Raw genomic sequence first — 20568 nt, 5'->3', positions numbered from 1 at the left:
CTTGACGTCACCCATGCCACACGATGTCTTCTTACCTAGTCTTGGAGACGTATGAGAAAACTCCATGACGACCAAGTTTTCTGACCGTTCCAGGTTCGAGACAGTGGCGTTCCTCAATTTCCGTGTAAGGCATGCCCTGATCCCGCAATTTCATGGTATCAATCAAGGTTCTCATATCGATAAATCTTTTGTGCTGCCCCCTACGAAGTCCGATTTTAGCGATATCATCATTCGCCTGCTGTTGGAGATACCGACGGGCTTCCAGGACCGATAATGTAGCATTCTGTTTGGTTGGTGGGTATTGTGTCATCGAAGGATCGCTCACTGCGTTTCGAACATCGTTTCGGGCTGTTAATGACGGTGAGAATGTTGCATTCGGTTGTACCATGCCCATTCCATAGAGACGTTGGGAGAAGTCGGCAGGTGCGAAGTCAGGGTCGCTTCCATCTGCTTTTGCTTCTATTGATTGTCAAAGTTAGTATGTGTTGACTGGGGGTGGTACAGTAAAAATACATCTACATGGGGAAAGACGTCAAATACCATCGCCCTTTTTGCTACTGTCCCTTGATTGTCTTGATTGTCGTGTACTCTGGTCAGCAGGACGTAAATTTGGCGGCGCCTTGCCGCTGTATCTCCATGATGGATATCGCCGTGCAGCTGCCGGAGCCGCGCGGCCAATCTTGGATGCTGAGGAGCCCATGGTACGCTGTTCGGCGACCGGTAAGCTATGTCTTTGACGCTGATGTCCGGAGGTTGTCGTTTACAAGAGTTGTGAACTCATGGCTCACACGCTACCACTGGCTGTTCTGCGAACATGAGTGAGTGGGGCAGTCCTGACCGCAGGCACAATGCAACTTTGGTAACACTATATTTAGCCGCACCAAGGCCAGGGAACCGTCAACTGGTTGATAGTATAATTCACCATGTACTATATACTCCGTATGTACTTGCTGTTTGTCTGAAGCACTGTGCAGCAACGTGGTGCTTGACATATAATACTACGTCATTTACTCCGTACATCACGTAGAACCCGCGAGCAACACTGACCCCTTGGCCGCCCAACTCTCGTTCCTGGCCAGCCGACCGAAACTGCTACACATTGCCACATGCCGGCAGAATACATCAGCAAGTTGTTTTACGATAGCCGAGAGGCGTGATGACTCTAAGAAACACACGCCTCGACGCGTAAAGGTAACTAACACATTAATATCGTGGCGGTACCCCATTCACTACAGTCTCGACCACAAAATTCGACATGCTATAGGGTAAGGCATTGATAGCACAACAATCACGGGGACAAACGACAGCGAGCCGAACAGTGAGTTCGGCCTATGGAACATGGAGCAGTGTTGATACTGATACGGGAAGGACTACAGATACCCACCTCAGTAGGTTGAGGGACAACAAATAGAACCACACTGCGTCGAAAGGCAGGCGCGACAAACAGCCCCCCCACAATCACCAAATATGTGAAGACTGAATGTATGTCCACAACTTGCACATAGTGTATTACATCGCTGCGTTCGCATGGCATAGATCGAGTCGGGCCATAACGTAGCTCAGAATTGATAGTGTTCACTCGAATACTCAATATGAACCTTGAAACCGAACATCATTTTATTTACGTAGCCCACGCCACAATGTTCTTGCCAGACTCTGCTACTGGGCTGGATGTTAGAAGCCTCCTCCTTGAGTTTGCACTAAATGGACTCAACATAGGCGCACGTCGCTGTACCGAGCTCGGGTATTGTAAGATTATATCCCAGCGCAACACAACGACCCTGCCAAACTGTCCTCGTTATAACCATAGTCATCATGTATGAGTCGAGCTCGGGTTCCTGGCGTCTTCGCCAACTTGGACCTGCATGTAGTAGTAGTCCACCTCAAAGGTCCACTCTTGCTTAGACTTGCTATAATTTGCCAGTAGAGCATACCCCCAGACAAAGGCTGGATTTGATCGCGCTGTATCAAGTGATAACCACATGGCTCCGAATTTGCTATCGGCGCTGGCTTCTGCACGTTGTTCGGTTAATCAAATCTGCTGGCCGTTGGTGCCTATGCCGTTTATATATACCAGTTTCAGAGCATGCAATTGCAAGCTATAGCGTGAGACATGGTGATGAAAGATACAGCACGCATTGTCCCAACGAGAGCTCGCGACATGAACTGGTACTACTCGGCCAAGCGGATTATAGTACCTGGGACCAAATGTCGAAAGCATTGTCCCAAGACTGTGCTTGCTTCAGCGTAGTACAGGTGTTGAACTCCTAGCCCCGTAAAGATGGCATGCAATGGCTGCAGTTGGAAGGCATGGGTTATACAAACCGACATTTAGATTATCAGGTTTTTCTGCGTCGTTTGCTTATCAATGTACTAGCACCAGGCGATTTAACAGACGAACCATCGTTCAGGTCCGTAGCTGACGGAGCATCGTGGTCGCTGCTGAATCCTTCGAAGATCTCTTCACTGTCGTAACCCCTCCCATTTCCTAGCTGATCAGCAGTCATTCCCGCGGAAACAGAGTTGGAAGCATCACCGGCCTCTTCTAAGCCTCGCTTCTTGGTCATCTCGCCGAGCCGCCCGTCACGGCCGATGACGCCATCGTCATCAGTGTTTGTAGATGGGGCAGGTGTGAACCAAGGAATTTTGCCCCTCATAAAATCGTTCAACACCATTTTGGCAACGCCATCTAGATCGGGTTCCCCTCCGCGAAGAAGACGGCCACTTTTCCTTGCCAGGAGCTCAAGAAGTTCAACTGCGTTGGCCCAGCCCTTAAGATCATAAGTTTTCTCCATATGATGGCGCTTCACCTTGTTCAGGACAGCAGAGATGTATTGCTCTGGATGCTCTACCTTCTCGACCCGAACAACACCACGTAGAACGAGGTCGGTGGGAGTATCGGTACTAGACGGGGGCACCACACCTGGGCAATCAATAAGGTAAATTCTCTTCATCAGGCTTACGTATTGCCAAACTTTGGTCTCCCCGGGAATTGGGGCTACTGCGCAGACTTTCTTTTTCAAAAGCGTATTAATAATGGACGATTTGCCGGTGTTCGGACCTCCAATTAGTCCAACCGAAATTTGTTTCCTGTCTGCGTGCAAAGAGGAAAACTGTCTCAACAACTGAATAAGGGACCCTTTGCCGAATGAGTTGTTGATGCTGGCATGGAAGGCTAATGTAGGGTATTCCCTAGATAGACTTCGAACCCAGGAGGCCTGGCCATAAGTTAGCGCACAAGCTCCTCATTTTACGCAAGAACGAGACGTCTTTAAACCGAGAAAATGTATGTGTCATCACTAAGAAGTCTCTAATTTGTTCCCGCTAAGGAATATGGAGATTTCAACTCATTGGACACAAAGACCAACTCAAGATAGTGCCAGAACGGCACACATCAAGCCACCAACTAAGGTTAATGACAGACGAGTACGGTATGATTGATATTCCAACGCTGTAACAGACAACCTTCGTGAGAAAAGAATGGAAGGTGTCCTGACAAAAGACATTGGGTTGGGAATCGAGTTTGGGAGACATGGGGGCAAGTTGTGTGGCAACGGTGAATATTGTGTAAGAACTTACAGCGACGCTGGTAGGAACAAGATCACACTTGTTCAATACGAAAATCAAATGCTTGTGTGGCGCCTCTTCCTTGAGATACTTCTCGATGCTGTGGCAACGGGTTCCCACAGGGTCACGAGCATCAAGGACGTGAATGACAACGTCGGAGGAATCGATGACCTTGTACAGCTCATTCCAGATTCGTTTGCTCTGGCCTTTGTCGAAGACGGGCTCAATTGCCATCGTCACCTGTCGCTCCTCTTCATGCTGGCCTGATATCCCGCTCAGCAGCCTAGCTTGCTCTAAGCGATCTTCGTAGGTGTCCATACTCTTCTCAGTATCTCCAGCGAGATCTGTGAGACTGCTAACGTTAAGCTTGACCCGTTTGCGCTGCGCCTTTGGCCCGAATACCTCTGCAAAAGGTGATGTTTCCACCGCCACTTTAGCCTTATGTTGCTTGATCCCCTTGGTGTCTTGACCATCTCGGATGAGGCTCATGGGAAGCTTGTTTGATTTTAGGAGGACCTGATATGGATCATTTGCCTTGTCTGCCATAGCATCACGGAATGCCTTGAGTGTGTCCTGCGACACAACACGAGTATTTGTGAACCACTTTCGATTCGGCTCGATTCGAGCGTCTGGGACATCTTGGGACTGGAAAGAAGCTGCCTTCGTGATTATTCCTTCCGAATTCCTCTGCGCCTTCCCTTCCTTGTACATATTCAAGGTCTTGACTTTCTTCGCATTGCTTGCATGAAACTGTTAGGCTGGCTCACAACTGAAAATGTGAGAAACGAGACGTACCGATAGAAGTTCTCACCCTTGACACGAACATTTGCAAGGCCATTTCCATTTTTCCCTTGGCGAATCCGCCTGTTGGCCTCTTTCTTACCTGTCCCCATGATATCTAAAACCCTTCTCGGGCGAGTTGTGGGTAGGTGAGTTGAGGATGTGAAGGAACAGGCTCGCCTTTTTTTTTAATGCGCCCGTTTTAAACCAGGTGAGCCCCACCTGGACTTACAAACTGGGTGGTTGGCTGATCCAAAGACTGGGCGGTGAGGATTGCGGAAGTAGATAATCCGGGCCTGTTGATATGCATTCAATAATTTTTTGAGAGCTGAGCTCGTCGACTCTACAGTTATTAGCAAATAATCCTTCGGTGCGATACATCGACAGAAACTGCGCCGACGCTATGTCTCTTAGTGCTCCTGGGTCCCATGTTCGTCTCCAGTTACGACGAGCTCTCTCAATTTCCCACGCGAATTTTTCAACATCAGCCCCTGCCCGAACGAACCGCGTGCCTCCAGAATCACCATCTTACATCCGCCTTCCTACTCCACCTCAGTCCGATGAGACCAAACCTCCTCGAGTACGTGGTCATCTCCCAATTCCGCGTGAGATATTTCCTCGTGTGGAAGGCAGCCGCAAAATACAGCCTGAATACATAAATAAAACCGCACCCCGATCAACAAAATCTTCCCGTGGATCACCGTCGGAGGCGCAGGAATGGAAAACTGCCTTAGCAGAAACTCGACGTACCAATCTCAAAGAAGGTCTAGGTGCACTCTGGCTTCGCCGTCAGGAACTGGATAGGTCTCGCAACGAGCGTGTAAGCCACAAGTTCCATAAGCATAACAAGGCCGGTGCGGCTCCGGAAAGAGACGACGACAAGCTCACACGACCTACTGTTTTGACTGCTATTATGGATACAAAGGTGTATCTTGATCCGGACCGGTTTGCTCGCGCGGATAAAAGTCGTACAAAGGTTCTTGCAAAGGAGAAACAGAAGATGGAAGCTAGGAGGGATGCGCTGATGGAGCTTTACACAAGCGCATCGAATTTTATCGTGCATGAGAATGAGCTGAAGGCGAAGATTGACGAAGTTTTCGCCGAAGATTACTTCAGCAAAAGGAGTGAAGATGGCCATCGTCATGGCACAACAGGGAACATGTGGGGATCATATGGTAAACCACCGTCTATTGCCAACATGATGGAGTCGGCTATTGGAGCGTCAACTAGACTCATGGAAGCCGATCAAACCGAATCTGACCGTTCGGCTAAACGACAAAAGAGAATAGCCGAGGACTTGACTGGCGGAAAGATGATCTAGACGCATTGTCTGTTTGTACAACAAGTATAGTTTGGTGATGGATTGAGAAACTACCTGTATAATTAAAATCCCTTAATAACTGCCTAGGTAGCTGTGATTGCGAAGCCCGACCCTCATAGCCCACATTATTTGTTTGTGTACACAATTCAACCAGTTATCTTGGGAAGGACCTGCTCGGGGCGGGCCAGAAAACAAAACAAAATAAAATGAAACAAGATGCCCCAGACTCGTCGATGTCTAATATCTAACAACATGTGCGCAGCAGAAATGATGTCCCTGACATCACAGCTACTCTTCTGTATTTCTCGCCTTTATCGTTTCTCCACAAGCAGGAAATGCATCGCCGTATATGCCAGGATTATAAAGGTTATAGCAAAGATGCCTAAATTACGAATGTCTGACCACAAGGCACTATTGTCGAAGCCGAATGAACTCAAAATAGCAGCACCAGGCACGGTGATGTCAAGTCCATATTTCTTGTCGACTAGGGTCAGCTCGATAACCTCATTAACTATGAGTGACTCAAACCCGTAGTGGAAGATTGAAACTGACTGAAGCCATAATGCCCCAGGGGGTGTCGCGTCGTGATTGAGCAAAAATCCAGCGAACAGAAGGCTGAAAAGCATAATTAAACTTCCAATCAAGTTCGCAACACCTCCATTTTTGCATAGAATACCAATGAACAAGCAGATGGCAGCAGCAGCTAGATTGAAGAGCACCAAAACCAACATAAATCTGAAGAAATGTGATGAATCAGGTACTAGCCCAGTCATCGGATAAATGATCGATCCCATGAGGATTGGTGGAACAATTCTCAGCGGAATTGTGTCAAACAGAACTTTGGCGGTGAAATATGTGATGGGAGAGTAGTAACCGTTTGCTCGCTCACGCAGAAACAGTAAACGCTCCGTTGAAAATACATTTAAACTAGTGAGAGTGCTGAATCCAAACAAGGCTAGAAGGAAGAAGAAGAGGCCAAGACGATTCTGGAAGCCTGGAATATCATCTGTTAGACCGTAGAAGAGGTATCCTGAAAAAACGGCTAGAATTATGGCAATTGCATAATGTGTAAGCATGAGCATCGGATCCCGATAAAGGTTTTTCCACGTTCTCTGCGAAAGAATCCTGAATTGCCCCAAGTATCCCACACGTGCGTAACCTCGGCCAATAGCACTGAGCGTAGTGCGAGGCCCATCTTCGCTGTGGCTGTTGGCATTCGACCCATTAGCTTGAACCGCAGCTCTCACTGCCTGACGAATTTCCTGATGAGTGGTTTGAGCTATCTGAGACCGGGAAAATGCCCGTGTCATGAGATCAAGATCGGAGTCTGATACGGCGGCTGGGGGGAGATCATGTAGGTCATCTCCTGTTTGCGAGAGCAGCGCGTTTGTGGGATTCAGCTGAAGCTTATAATTGCCCGCCTCATCTCCGCCGGCATCGGAAGAGGCTGCAGTGTCAACAGTTTGCTTTCGTCGAGTGAATAACTGGCGTTCTTGCCGTTGCCGGATTGAGTCCCGGCGGAAGTTCCTCGGCCTGGGTGATGCTGACGGTTCTGCAAAACTATCTCCTCCCGTGCTGTTTCCCGAAATACTCGCTATCGACTTTACTGCTTTTGTGCTGCTGGGCCCGACACTAACCGTATCTACCGCCACAGTCTCATCTTCGATGGAAACTCTTCGGCCGGCATGCATAGTAAGGTCAACTAGATAATCGGCTATGTTGAAGCCCTGAGGACATTCGTAGCCTATAGAGTCAAAATACGGTTGGCATCGTGCAAAAGGGCCGGAAAAGACTGTTTTGCCTCGCGCCAACAGAATAAGACGATCGAACAAAGCCACGATGTTAGATCGTGGTTGATGGATCGTAAATATAACTGTGCGTTGATAACTCTTTGCCAGAGTAACAAGACACTCGATAACATTATAGGCGTTGAAAGAATCTAAACCGCTCGTTGGCTCGTCAAGGAAGAGAATAGACGGGCTAGTGACCAGTTCGCACGCTATGCCGACGCGACGCTTCTCACCACCAGAGATACCGCGACCCTTGCCCTCTTCGGATCCAATCAGTGAATCCCGAATGTGGTATATTCCGAGTTCTTTTTCTACGTCGAAGACTCTCTGCTCTTTCACCGCGTGACTCATATCGCGAGGCAGTCGCAAGAGGGCACTGTTCAGAATTGTCTCATGAACGGTGAGCGTAGGGAGCATGGTATCCTCTTGGTCGACAAAACCAACAACATTTTTGTATTCCGAGCTGCCAACCTTCTCGCCATTCACATAGACGTCGCCTTCTACTAAGCCACGCTTGTTCTTGCGAGCGAGAATGTCCAGGAATGTTGTCTTTCCGGCGCCAGAAGCGCCCATGATTGCTGTTACCTCACCGGGGTGGCACAGTCCTTGGATGCCACTGAGAATAGACTTGCCATTCATTTGGTAAGAGATGTTTTCAAAATATAACGTAGCGGGCTTGTGCTCAGCCATGAGTTTGGTCGTTTCGTCATCGGAGTCCTCCAGACGAATAGCACCGTATCTCAGCTTCCGCCGCGACAGCATCCATGTTATGATGATGATAGCCACGACAAAAAGTGCACAAATGGCGATAACTCCGGCGATAAGAGGTGTGTTGATTTGCTTAACTGGTCTTGTGTAACCTGGAACCTGGGTCTCATGCAGACATTCTCCAGCCTGGCAATCAAGCAGGATGCTAGAATCACCAATGAGGCTGCGGATCAGTTTGTCCATCTCTGGCTCTTCAAAGGCGCAGTCGTGAGCGCCGCCGTTCTTTTGGGTGCATTGAAAACCTCCAGGGCCGCGGATTGCCTGGTCGAGAAAATCGCTCAGATCTATTGACCCGTCCTTGCCACACAGCATGCGCTCCGGGATGCAGCTACATCGAATTTTATCGCAATTGTAGGCTGTTGTGTTCTTAGTATCCCCAAACTCGGCATTTGAATCGCAATCGCTTAGATTGCAATAAAACGATTCGACAGCGTCGACCCAAACTGCGGCGAGGACGTTAGTTTCCGAAAATATAACAGTCAAAAAGGACACAAATGGAAGGCATACACTGAAAATCGCATGTCCTTTCATCTTTCTGGCAAGTAAAAGTTACTTCAGGTCGTTGCTCACCGAGGAGATCCGTGATTTTCCTGTTGGTGACTTTGCAAATTTGGTGGTTATTGCGCACGACCTCTCCATTCTGATAGCAGACGCCGTCATTTCCGGTTTCTACCATTGCGTTGCAAGCTCTGTCATTTGTACAAACATTACAGTTGATTCCTGTCCAACCTTCGTCGCACTCGCAGGTATCACCGGATCGCATCTGTCGGTCTCGACCTTTTGCTAGAGAGCCGCAAACTAAACAAAAAGGGTTTGTCAACATATGATCAATCCTGATATCACGGCTTTGTCCGATATGTATGCATATTTCTGTTCAGACGCAGCACGTACGAGGTTGGAGGCAGTCGTCACCACCGAAGCCTGCTGGGCAATCGCACTTTCCATTGAACTCGTTGCAGCCAGCGTATTGGGCACAGACGTGAGATGGAAGAAGACAGTTAAAGCTACCCATGGTTAGGAATAGAGACATCGTAGTTTCTTCAGTAAATCTTACCAAGGGGGACAGTCACCGGGACGGTCATCCATGAAAGCCAATTTAGACCGTAGCATATCAATGTCCTGGTACGTCGAGTTCCCTAAGGCTGCTACTAGCGAGGGGAGATAAAATACGGCCCCGAAAACCAAGCCTCTCCAAGATGAAGGAGCCATGGCGACAAAATATGCAAACAAAAGCGATACAATCGCAGAAATTAAAAGGATAAAAGCGCAGGAAGTAATGTTATTAAGGACGGTCGACCCAACTGTCTGGTATCGTGACGTCGCCGGAGTGTGGGTCTGTGCTCATTTCGCTGAGCTAAGACTAAACTTTCTGGCTGCAAGTTTTTAGGCCGGAAGTAGGTACATCCGCGACTTAAATGGCACTCCACCCCCGCATGTCGGATCAGCTTCATTGATTCAGAAGCACAAAAACTATCCGGGTTCATTGCGGTCATTTACTCTCGATTCGTCGAATTCAACCAGCCTTGATGCTCAAAACAACTGATGAGCCGGCCATATTGTGAGTTTGGATTCGGATTTAGAAACCAGACAGTCATTGTGATACCGCTGCGAACTGGACAATGTGCGAAAAAGGAGTCGGGTGAGGGGTAGAGAGGGGGCCTTGGCAGCTTTGAGCTTCTTGCCAAGCTTAATGTGCTCAAACTATTGACCTTTTATCAAAGCTCCTAGTACTAGGACTGGAGCCTGCAAATGGATGTCCCATGATCGAATTCTTATCCCTGTCTGGCTATGGTTTTGTGGAGATTGTGAGAGGTAGTGCCATGAGGCGCACCTATCGCCACAAGTGTAATAACTTCCCCATCAAAATGTTAAATGCCTTCTACATGACAGTACTTGTTAGTAAGTAGTGCCACCGTGACATTTTAAGGTACCTAGGTACTTAGTACTTAAGTAGGTATTCTAATAAATTACCACAGTACAAATCTTTGCATATCCCCTAAAAGTAGCGAAGACTATAAAGATGTAGCTGCGAGGATAAGCAACTATTAAGGACTAGCTATACTATACTACTATAAGTATACGTCTTTAAAAAGTAAGAATAAACTTAAGAAGAAAGAGAAAGAGAAAGAAAGGTTTCCCCCTTTTTACCCCCCTTTATATCTCTACTTAACCCGTAAATTATTTAAGTTAGGTTTAAGTTACCTTTATAATAGATTTAACCTAGGCTTAAGCTACTAGCTTAAGCCTATAATATACCCCTTTACTTATTTAAGCTCTCTTAATACTCGGCTAATAGCTGTATAAGGCGCGTTATACCCTCTTCTTACCTCTCGTATTTATTTGTTTTTATTTCTTTATAAAAGTAAAGTAAGCTAAGTATAAAATAAATCTTCTATAGTATTTTCTTCTTATTCTTTATAACCTCTTATTTTTACCCCTTTCTTAGAATGATTTTAAATCTTATTACACGCGTTTCCTTATAAAATCTATTTATTAAGCTCTTAAACTAGTCTCTTTATTCTTACGTTAATTTAAAAAAAAAAGAAAAACAATAATATAGCTAATATTACTAGTACTCTCTTACTCCCTTTTACTTTATACTTTAAGCGTTATTTAAGCGACTTTATTATAGAAGGTAACTTTAATAAGAATAATATTTCTAATAGTAAGAAGCTTATTAACCCTTATATATAATATTAAAATTAACTTTTAAATACTAGTTATTATAAATACGCCCTTAATTCTAATACAGCCTACTAACCCTACTATAATACTCGTTAATAGTATAACTAAAAGTCATATATTTACGTAGTAAATTCTAAGCTTTACTATTAGTAAAAGAAGATTAAGTATATTACCGCCTATAATAATTATATTACTATTAAAGCTATTAAGAAGAGCGTTAACGTTAAGGCTTCTTAGGTTAAGTTCTCGCGTAAGTTCTCCTTTATAATAAAAAAATTCTAGTTTATACTTACCTATACCCGCATTAATTTTAATTTAATTTAAACGATTAACTCCCCTATTAAGTTTAATTAAAACTTACCATTTATAACCTAATAGGTGTAACGGTAGCTTAGGTTCTAAGGCACAGTAGGTCTGTTTCTTAGGAAGTAAGTTAGGTTAAATGCTATAGAGTAGCTTTTTAAGTAGTATTATAATAAGGCCGTTAAGAGTATAACTCTTAATAGTAAAACTATTACTTAAATTAATTAATAGAGATCTAGACTATTTAACTTATAGAAATATCTTCTTCTTAAGTACTCGTTTATCTCTTTATTATAATTCTAGATTAAATAGATTCTATTTAATCCCCTTATACTAGATTAGGTTAATTCCCTTTAATCTATTAAGTTAAATTAAACTAATCCTATTTAATCCTCTCACGTAATCTATAATCTTATTAGGCCTTATTCTTATTTATATACTAGTAGCTTATAATGCTAGTTAATTGCTTTAGGTACCCTTAGTTTATAATATAATACTTCTCTCTTATTAGTCTTATTCTTAAGGCTATTTTATTTCGTTTAATAAGTATTCTCTTTCTTTCTCTCTTTTCCCTTTTTTCTTTCTTTATTATTCTTTTTATAATATCTTTTAATTGTATTTTAAAATAGTAATCTTACCTTAACTAAAAGATTAATTGTAAACGTCTTTCTAAGTTTATATTTGCCTTTAGCTTTATTATACCTTTCTGTAATTTGTATTAAAAAAATAATTAAGAGTATATTATTATTAAAGGGAGAGATAAGTGTAGCGAATACGCTTTACGTGGTTATACTAGCTATAATTTAAGCGAAACGTTTTTAAATACTTATAATCGTATTCTTCGTAAAAAGAATCGTTTTAATAGAGAACGTGCTTTAATTAAAGAGAATTTAAAGCGAGTAATAGCTTATTTATAAAGGATTTATTATTAGGAGAAATTTTTGTGATAAAAGGCTACGAAGATAATTGCTTATAGTGTGAAGAGTTTAAACGAGTTAGAGGCTTAAAAGCGTTTAGAGTTAAAGTTTAATATGCTTAATTAAACACTTAAGTTTCTAGTAAACTTAGGTTTCCCTATTTCTAATAAGTTTTTATTCTTTAATAGAACTATTTAAGCGATATTAAGTAATTTATAAGATTCTTAGCTAGTTTCTAGGTGTTTTTAGAGTTTAAATATCCCTTTTATTTAACGAGATAATAACGATTCTTTATATCTCTTTATACTTTAAGTATTCGTTTAACTTTATATTCGTTAGTATTTTCTATTATAATATTTATAGTAATTATAGATTTATTTAGTGCTTTCTCTAGTAGTAATATATGAAATATAGAATGGATTCTTATTCTATTTAGTAATAATAATTCGTAGTTAATATTTAAGATTTTCCGTTTAATAAGAAATAGTTTAATTTTCTTTTAGTTAAGTTTATTACTAGGTCGCTTAGTTTTAATATTTTTATGAATAAGGTATACTTTATATCCCTTCTTTAGAATTAGCGCTAGTAATCTCTTTTTATTCGCGTAGTATTTTATTTAGTTCTATAAAAATATTTATTTCTATTATAAGTGTTTTTATATTTTAATTATAATTACTATATATATTATAGCTATTAGCGCGTTTACATTCTATGTTACATGTGTTTTAATAATAGGGTTAAATCTATAATTTACCCTAAATAGTAACATCTTTATATTATTAATCTTAGAGCTATTATAAGCCTATTATGCTAGTAGTAGCTATTCTACCTAATTATTCTATTAGTAGTTAATATAGCTTCGCAAATATTATTTAAGTATTTAGTTTAAGATTTTTATTTACCTATCTAATTATAGGTGGAATATTATTAATAAGCTTTATTTAATCTTTATAGTTTTTATAAGGCATTTCTAAAAGTTTAAGGTAAACAATTTATTACGATCTAATATAAGCTTTATTAGTAATTTATATTATATAATAACTATTTTAAAGAATATATACGCTAAGTTCTTAGTATTACTTAATTTCTTATATAGAATATAATAGGCGTATTTTATAAGTTTATTTATAATAATTAGAATACTATTATAAGTTACTTCTATTATAGGTTCTTTTAACTTTAGTAGTTTAATAATAAAGTTTATTATAATAGTTTACTATACTCTTTTAGGTAGTAATATTAGTTATAATTCTTCGTATAATACGTGTTACGCTAATTTTACTTTATTACACGTATCGCATTTCTTAATAACTTCTTATATTATTTTTCTACTTTCTAGAAAGTTATATGATTTTCTTAGCTTACTAATCGTTTTTCTTATACCCTAATATTCGTGTCATAGGTACTTATATATTTTCTTAATAAGCTATTCTTAAAGTATACTAGAAATATACTACCGTTTATTATATAAGAAGGTTTTACCTTCCTTAAATAAATGCGTTTTCATTTCTTAATTATTTAAGTAGCTATTATTCTTAATATATAATGTAATTTATTATATTTATGTTTTATTTAGCTTAACTTACTATATTATATTAATTTCTTAGGTGCTTAGTATAAGGTTTCTATTCTTAATAGCGTGTAATAAGGGTATATTACTCACTTACTTATCTAATTTTAAATTCTCTCTTTAGCTAAGCGCGTTTACTCTTTCGTTTTTAAATCCTTAATAGTATATAATTTTAAAGTTATAATTTATAAGGGTTTTATATTATTTAATTTATCGTTTATTTAAATTCTTTATAGTTAAAAACGATATAAGATTCTTATAGTTAATATAAACCTTAATTTAATACTTTACTTTTATAAGATAATATCTTTATTCTTTAAAGCACTTAATAATAGCTATAAGTTCTTTATTATAAATAGACCTCTAAATGTATTGTATTTTTTGTATTTTTTACTATACTGTATTGTATTGTATTGTAATGTAATATATTACAATACATTACAAGATTAGAATACCTATAAATGTATTATAAGGCTATAAAATATTTAATATTATAAATAAATGCTTATATAAGCATATTATATATTAAAATAAAGCTGAAAGTCACGTGATTTTGAATCTTTAAAAATTAACCTTCAAATGTGGATATTAAGCGAGATATTAAGCTTTAAAGTTATGTCTTAAAATAAAAAGTAAGTAAAGCGGGGCGAATTTTCAATTGCTTATAACTTCTTAATGTAGTAACTTATAATAGTAAAAAGTGGGGCGTTTTAAAGAGCTAATTTAGCTCTTTTAAATGATATAAAACTTTTCCTTATAACCCTTATAATTAGCCTTATAATTTTAAGTTAAAAAAACAAGGGTCTTTTTTCCTTAAAATACATTTATAGGTATTTTACTAATGTAATGTAATGTATTTAAATACAATACACGAAAATACAATACAATACAAAATACAATACACAATACACTTGTATTTACTATATTCGTAAGAGCTCTAATTATAAATTCTATAATTAAGTTTAGGTTTATAGAGTTTCTTTAAGAAGAATATAATTAGGTGTAATCTTTCTTAATTATCTTATTATTTAAGCTATTCGCCTAGTGTAAAGTTTAAGGCGTTTGTTTTAAGCTTATAAGGTTTATTTTAATTAAGTGCTTTTAATATAGGTTCTAACGTAATTAAATCTTTTATCTTTTAGAATACTATAGCTTTTAGTTTATTCTATTAAAAGTTAACTTCTTTCTTTATTAGGTTTATAAGAGGTTATAAAATATCTTTATATTCGCTTAAGAACTTATAGTAGAAGTTTATAAATGCTATAAATCCTTTAACTTCTTTTAGATTCTTTAGTGTAAGCTATTCCTTAATAGTTTTAATCTTATTTAAGCTTATTTGTATTTCTTCGTATGTAAGTATATACCCTAGAAAGTGTATAATATTCTAGTAGAACTAGTATTTTAAGGCTTTAATTAAGAGTTTATTATTCTATAAAGTTTATAGTACCTTATATATATATCGTTTATATTCCTTAAGGGTATTTAAGTAAATAAGAATATTATTAAGGTATATAACTATAAATACTTTTAATTATTTTCGTAAGATTATATTAATTATTCTTTAAAAGGTTATTAGTGCGTTAATAAGCCTAAAAGGCATTACTAGATATTTATAGTATTCTCTGCTAGTTTAAAATACTATTATTTACTTATAGCTTTCTTTTATTCGTATAAGGTTATAGGCTTCTTTTAAGTTAAGTGTGGTAAACTATTTAGCTTTTTTAACTTTATCTTTAATTTCTATTATAAGCGGTAATAGGTATTAATTCTTAATTATAATCTTATTTAAGTGTTAGTAATTAATGTATAGTTATAGTTTCCTATTCTTCTTTAATACCTATAGAATTAGGTATCTTATTAGGGACTCTAATAGTCTTATATATCCCTTTTATAGTATATCCTTTAAATACTTCTTAAGTGCTTTATCTTACTTAAGGTTCTAAGAATAAATTTTATTAAACGTTAGTTTAATACTAGGCTAGAGTTTAATCTTATAGTTCTAGCGTAAATGCTTTAATAGTTCTATTTTTAGCTCTTCGCTAAATAGCTTACTATACTTTAAGTATTTCTTAAAAATCTCTATTATCTTAGCTTTTAACTCTCTAGCAATTACATATATTTCTAAAGGCCTATTATAGTTTAATTAAGGTACCCTTTATAAGCCGCTTTTAGCTTTATAATTATATTCTAGTAAATTCTATTAAAGTTAACCGATTCTTTAATTAACTTATAAATTACTTACTTATAACTAGGGTATCCCTAATATAATATTATATTTTAAAATTACTATAATATTTAATATAACCTAGTGTTTTATACCTTATATATTAACGAGAAGTTACGTTACTTTTATATTAACTACTTCTTAGCTATACTTTACTATAGTTTCTTCTATAATTGTGAGTTAGTAGAGCTTATTTTTAGGTGTCTAAGGTAATTATAATCTATTAATAAGATTTAGTAAGATAAAATTTCCTTATATTCCGCTATTAATTATTACTTAAATCCTTTATTCTATTATAGTTATATTAATTATAAGGTATACTATATTACTAATATTTATAGTATATAAAGACCTATTAGATCTCTATTAAGGAATTAGTTTTAATTATAATAACGGTTATTATTTCCTAATTTATTAATCCTATTCTTATATTATTCTCTAGCGCGTTATTCTAGGCGCTATTATTAATGGTTATCTTTTAATATATTATTAAAGCTTTCTTAGTAATCGCTTAACCTACTATTTATATTAATTAAACTTAAGTTAAGTAAGTTACTTGTAGTTATATAGTTCCCTTTCTTCTTATATTATAAGGTTATAACTTAGGTAGTATATACGTTATTCTTAGTATAATATAACTTTTCGTTTAATATCTTTAAATTAATTTATTATAATTTTAGTTATATTATAAGGGTTATTCTTCTTCCCTTTTATTCTCGTAGAAACTATTTACTATTTTACTTGCTATTAAGGTACGTGTAATAATTATTATTATAATAGAAGGTTTAATTAAGGAGTTTATATTTAATTTTAGGTTTATCTTTCTTAATTAAATAATTCTCTTCTTCTTAGATTCGTTCTAGTAAAGGTTTACTTTTTAGTAAGGGTGTCTAGTATTCCTAAAAGTTATTAGGTACTAGTTAGGTTTTAAATTCCTAATTTTTATTTAAACTAATATTATTTATTAATGTAAGGCTTTCTTTATTGCTTATTATACTAAGATTTCGCGTAGGTAAGTCTTCTTAGTTTATAGTATAAAGCTTTTTGCCTTTAGGAATTAGCTTTTATAGCTTTTTTAGGGCTTTATATTTATTTATAAAGTGTTTAGTTCTACTATAATTATAATAAGTCTTCCCCTTTTTCTTATTTATAGCGTTAAGTTCTATAAGTCTAGCGTAGTACCCGTATACTATTAATATTTAACGTAGCTTATTATTATTAGGTTTATTAAACCTAGTATATAATTTAAATCTCTTATAACTTTTTTCGCAATATTACTCGTATAAACGGTTATTTACCTTAATAGCTATTTTAATAAAGTTATTAAATAACTTAGAATAATCTTCTTAATAATTGTTATTCTTTACTTCTTCTTTAAGTCCTTAATAGAAAACTTCTATTTTAGGTTTAATATTTTAATTAAGTTTTATTATAATGCGTTTAAATTTCTTAGCGTAATAAGCTATAAATCCGGTTTACTTAAGTTAAGTAAGCTATTATATAGCTTTCTTATACTTATTAGGGTTTTTAAATGTAATAAGAAGTTATTCTTTAAAGGTTTTATAATTAAAGAAGATATAAATAACTTTTACTCTAGCTTTAACGTTATGCTTAAGATACGCGTAAAGGGTTAGCTTTTACTATTTTATTACTTTCCTAGTTAAGAGGTTACTAATATAAAGAATTTGTAACTTAAGTATTATGTAGATTTTTTCGTTAACTTATAGGTAAGCTTAGGCTTATATAAGAAAGTTCCTTATATTACCCTTATAACTATTATATAATTTAAGCTTAGGGAATTTTAATATATTATTATTATTAATAGAGAATATAAGTGTAAGATTTTAAACTATTATAAGTTTCTCTTCTTATACCTTAAGTTTTTCGTAGAGATTATTCTATTAGTTAAGAAGCTATTAATTCTACTTCTTAAGCTTAGTAATCTTATTATAAAGATACTTTATTATTTTCTTAGGGTTAGTAGTCTTTTCGCTTAAAGTAAATATCTTAGAAGTTATTACTACTTAAAGTTTTAAGGTAACTTATTAAATAGAATTAATTAAAATGTAATAGTAGCTTAAATTCTAAGGTATAGTAGGTTTATTTCTTAGAAAGTAAGTTAAGTTAAATATTATAAAGTAGCTTTTTAAGTAGTATTATAATAAGGCTATTAAGAGTATAACTCTTAATAGTAAAACTATTACTTAGATTAATTAATAGAGATTTAGACTATTTAACTTATAGGAATACCTTCTTCTTAAGTACTTGTTTATCTCTCTATTATAGTCCTAGATTAGATAAATCCTATCTAATCCCCTCGTATTAAATTAGGTTAATCCCCTTTAATCTATTAAGTTAGATTAGACTAATCCCATCTAATCCCCTCACGTGACCTGCGATCCCGTCGGGCCCCATTCTTGTTTACATGCTAGCGGCCCATAATACCGGCCAACTGCTTTAGGTACCCTTAGTTCGTAACAATCAGAGCTCTTACGAATATAGTAAATACAAGTGTATTGTGTATTGTATTTTGTATTGTATTGTATTTTCGTGTATTGTATTTAAATACATTACATTACATTAGTAAAATACCTATAAATGTATTTTAAGGAAAAAAGACCCTTGTTTTTTTAACTTAAAATTATAAGGCTAATTATAAGGGTTATAAGGAAAAGTTTTATATCATTTAAAAGAGCTAAATTAGCTCTTTAAAACGCCCCACTTTTTACTATTATAAGTTACTACATTAAGAAGTTATAAGCAATTGAAAATTCGCCCCGCTTTACTTACTTTTTATTTTAAGACATAACTTTAAAGCTTAATATCTCGCTTAATATCCACATTTGAAGGTTAATTTTTAAAGATTCAAAATCACGTGACTTTCAGCTTTATTTTAATATATAATATGCTTATATAAGCATTTATTTATAATATTAAATATTTTATAGCCTTATAATACATTTATAGGTATTCTAATCTTGTAATGTATTGTAATATATTACATTACAATACAATACAATATAGTATAGTAAAAAATACAAAAAATACAATACATTTAGAGGTCTGGTAACAATAGGCTATTATTCTTAGCACGTCTTTTATACCTATCGTTTATTATAGGGGCGCTATTATTTACTAGAATTCTAGCTATTAAGTAATAATTACGAATTTTTACTGTAATTAAACTAGTATTACTTAGGCCCTTAATTAGCTTATTAATAGTTAACGTATTAACTATAAAGAACGTGTTATATAAATAGCTTATCTTAAAAGGGTAATTAAATTTATTAGCCTATTCTTTACTAGTTATAATTAGCGTTTTATTTACGCTTTTAATACTATTTTATTAGAATTTCCTTTTATTCTTCTTAATCTTATTACTTACTATTAGCTTCTTAAATAATCCCTTAATAATTCTAATAAGCTTATTTTAATTAAGAATCTTTCTTTTATTAGTTTTATTACGCTACTAGCTACCCTTATTTCCCATTTAATTACACTCTTACCTTCTATAACTTAATAGCTAGCTACCTTTACCTCTCGCTTAAATATACCCCTACCTTTTATAACTAGGTAGCTAACCACGCTTATCCTAGAGCTATAACGTCCCTTTAAGGGGAAAGGGTCTAATACTAATTAAAATTAATATTCTAATAATTTCTTATTAGTAAATAAAAGTAAAAATAAGCGTAAGAGAAAGGCCCTTAATCGTTTCTAAAATACCTTTAACTTAGCTTTATCTTATAACCTTTTCTCTTATAAAACTAGCTCTTATACTTATAATACGTAATCTTATTAGGGTTTCTTATTACGCGCTAATAGTGCTAATACTAGTAGTTTTACTTTTATTAATACTACTTTAAGCTCTTAGCTTAGTTTTAGTTTACGCGCCCCCTATTAAAGGTTTACTTACCTATTAAGTGTATTAATCCTATTAATTTATTTAATTTAAGCCTCTTTTTATTTACTTAGTTTAAGGTTAAAGACTTTAATAGCTTTCCCTTAGCGCCGCTTCTTTTTACTTTAATAAAAGTTTTTATTACTTCTTATTAATAGTTTATTTTATCTTGTATTTTAGCTAATAAGAATTATTCCCCTTTATTACTATTAGTTTTTAATAATTTAAACGCTACTTTACACGAATATCTTATATTTAAGCTAGCTATATATTAGCTCTTTTAGTCGCGTTAATTACCTGTTAAATAAGATGTTTTTTTTTTTTTATATCCTTTAATTATAATATTTATAGTGAATTAGTCTAAAAAATTTATTAGCCTCTTATAATCCCTTTACTTATACGATTTAAGGCTTTTAAACTATATTACCGTTTTTATTACCTTTATTTTAACCTATTATAAGCTCTTTCTTTTTTTTTTTTTTTTTTTTATATAAGTACTACTATAATTATAGTAGTTTAGGCGTAACGTAAAGGTAATATAAGGCTATTATTTTATCTCGCGTTCCCCTATTAGTTTTTAAAACGCTTTAATACTATTATCTTCTATACGTTTTTTAGTAGCTTTTAAGTTAATTATATATAACCTATTTATTTTACATAGGCTTTTCGTTTCTTACCTCTCTTTAATACGTTCTTTACTATAAGAATTTTCTTTACCTTAAATTCTTTTACTAGTTAGCTACTT

At 35.8% G+C, this 20568-nt stretch overlaps 4 protein-coding genes across 4 annotated transcripts; 1 reads left to right on the top strand and 3 right to left on the bottom strand.

The window, feature by feature from the left end:
- Positions 1–31: 31 nt before the first annotated feature.
- Positions 32–700, bottom strand: J3458_003747 (uncharacterized protein; the record flags this gene model as incomplete). The annotated part of the gene is made up of 2 exons (XM_007810030.1): positions 32–459; positions 541–700. 2 exons carry the CDS (start codon positions 698–700, stop codon positions 32–34), a joined length of 588 nt encoding a protein of 195 aa, XP_007808221.1.
- Positions 701–1488: 788 nt separating this feature from the next.
- On the bottom strand, positions 1489–4492 carry NOG2_1 (GTPase required for pre-60S ribosomal subunit nuclear export and maturation). Its single transcript, XM_007810029.2, has 3 exons — positions 4363–4492; positions 3580–4306; positions 1489–3218 (listed from the first exon to the last, which is right to left on the bottom strand). The coding sequence occupies exons 1-3, from the start codon at positions 4458–4460 to the stop codon at positions 2340–2342; spliced, it is 1704 nt and encodes a 567-aa protein (XP_007808220.2). The 5' UTR covers positions 4461–4492; the 3' UTR covers positions 1489–2339.
- A 188-nt stretch (positions 4493–4680) lies between these two features.
- Positions 4681–8812, bottom strand: ADP1_1 ((ABC) transporter). Its single transcript, XM_066117935.1, has 2 exons — positions 8736–8812; positions 4681–8669 (listed from the first exon to the last, which is right to left on the bottom strand). Exons 1-2 carry the CDS (start codon positions 8755–8757, stop codon positions 5980–5982), a joined length of 2712 nt encoding a protein of 903 aa, XP_065977730.1. The 5' UTR covers positions 8758–8812; the 3' UTR covers positions 4681–5979.
- J3458_003745 (uncharacterized protein) lies at positions 4751–5668 on the top strand (the record flags this gene model as incomplete). Its single annotated transcript, XM_007810028.1, has 1 exon — positions 4751–5668. The coding sequence occupies one exon, from the start codon at positions 4751–4753 to the stop codon at positions 5666–5668; it is 918 nt and encodes a 305-aa protein (XP_007808219.1).
- Positions 8813–20568: the final 11756 nt, after the last annotated feature.

Source organism: Metarhizium acridum (assembly GCF_019434415.1).
Source record: "Metarhizium acridum strain ARSEF 324 chromosome Unknown scaffold_13, whole genome shotgun sequence".
Lineage (NCBI taxonomy): Eukaryota > Fungi > Ascomycota > Sordariomycetes > Hypocreales > Clavicipitaceae > Metarhizium > Metarhizium acridum.
Note: the sequence above shows the minus strand (reverse complement) of the source record. Positions and strands in the feature narration are given on the sequence as shown.

Coding starts and splice junctions, on each gene's coding strand:
- NOG2_1 (XM_007810029.2), bottom strand. CDS start 4,460: ATGGGGACAGGTAAGAAAGAGGCCAACAGGCGGATTCGCCAAGGGAAA. Junction 4,307..4,362: donor AAGGGTGAGAACTTCTATCG/GTACGTCTCGTT, acceptor GTTTCATGCAAG/CAATGCGAAGAAAGTCAAGA. Junction 3,219..3,579: donor TTGTTCCTACCAGCGTCGCT/GTAAGTTCTTAC, acceptor ACTTATGGCCAG/GCCTCCTGGGTTCGAAGTCT.
- ADP1_1 (XM_066117935.1), bottom strand. CDS start 8,757: ATGAAAGGACATGCGATTTTCA. Junction 8,670..8,735: donor GAAAGGACATGCGATTTTCA/GTGTATGCCTTC, acceptor TCCTCGCCGCAG/TTTGGGTCGACGCTGTCGAA.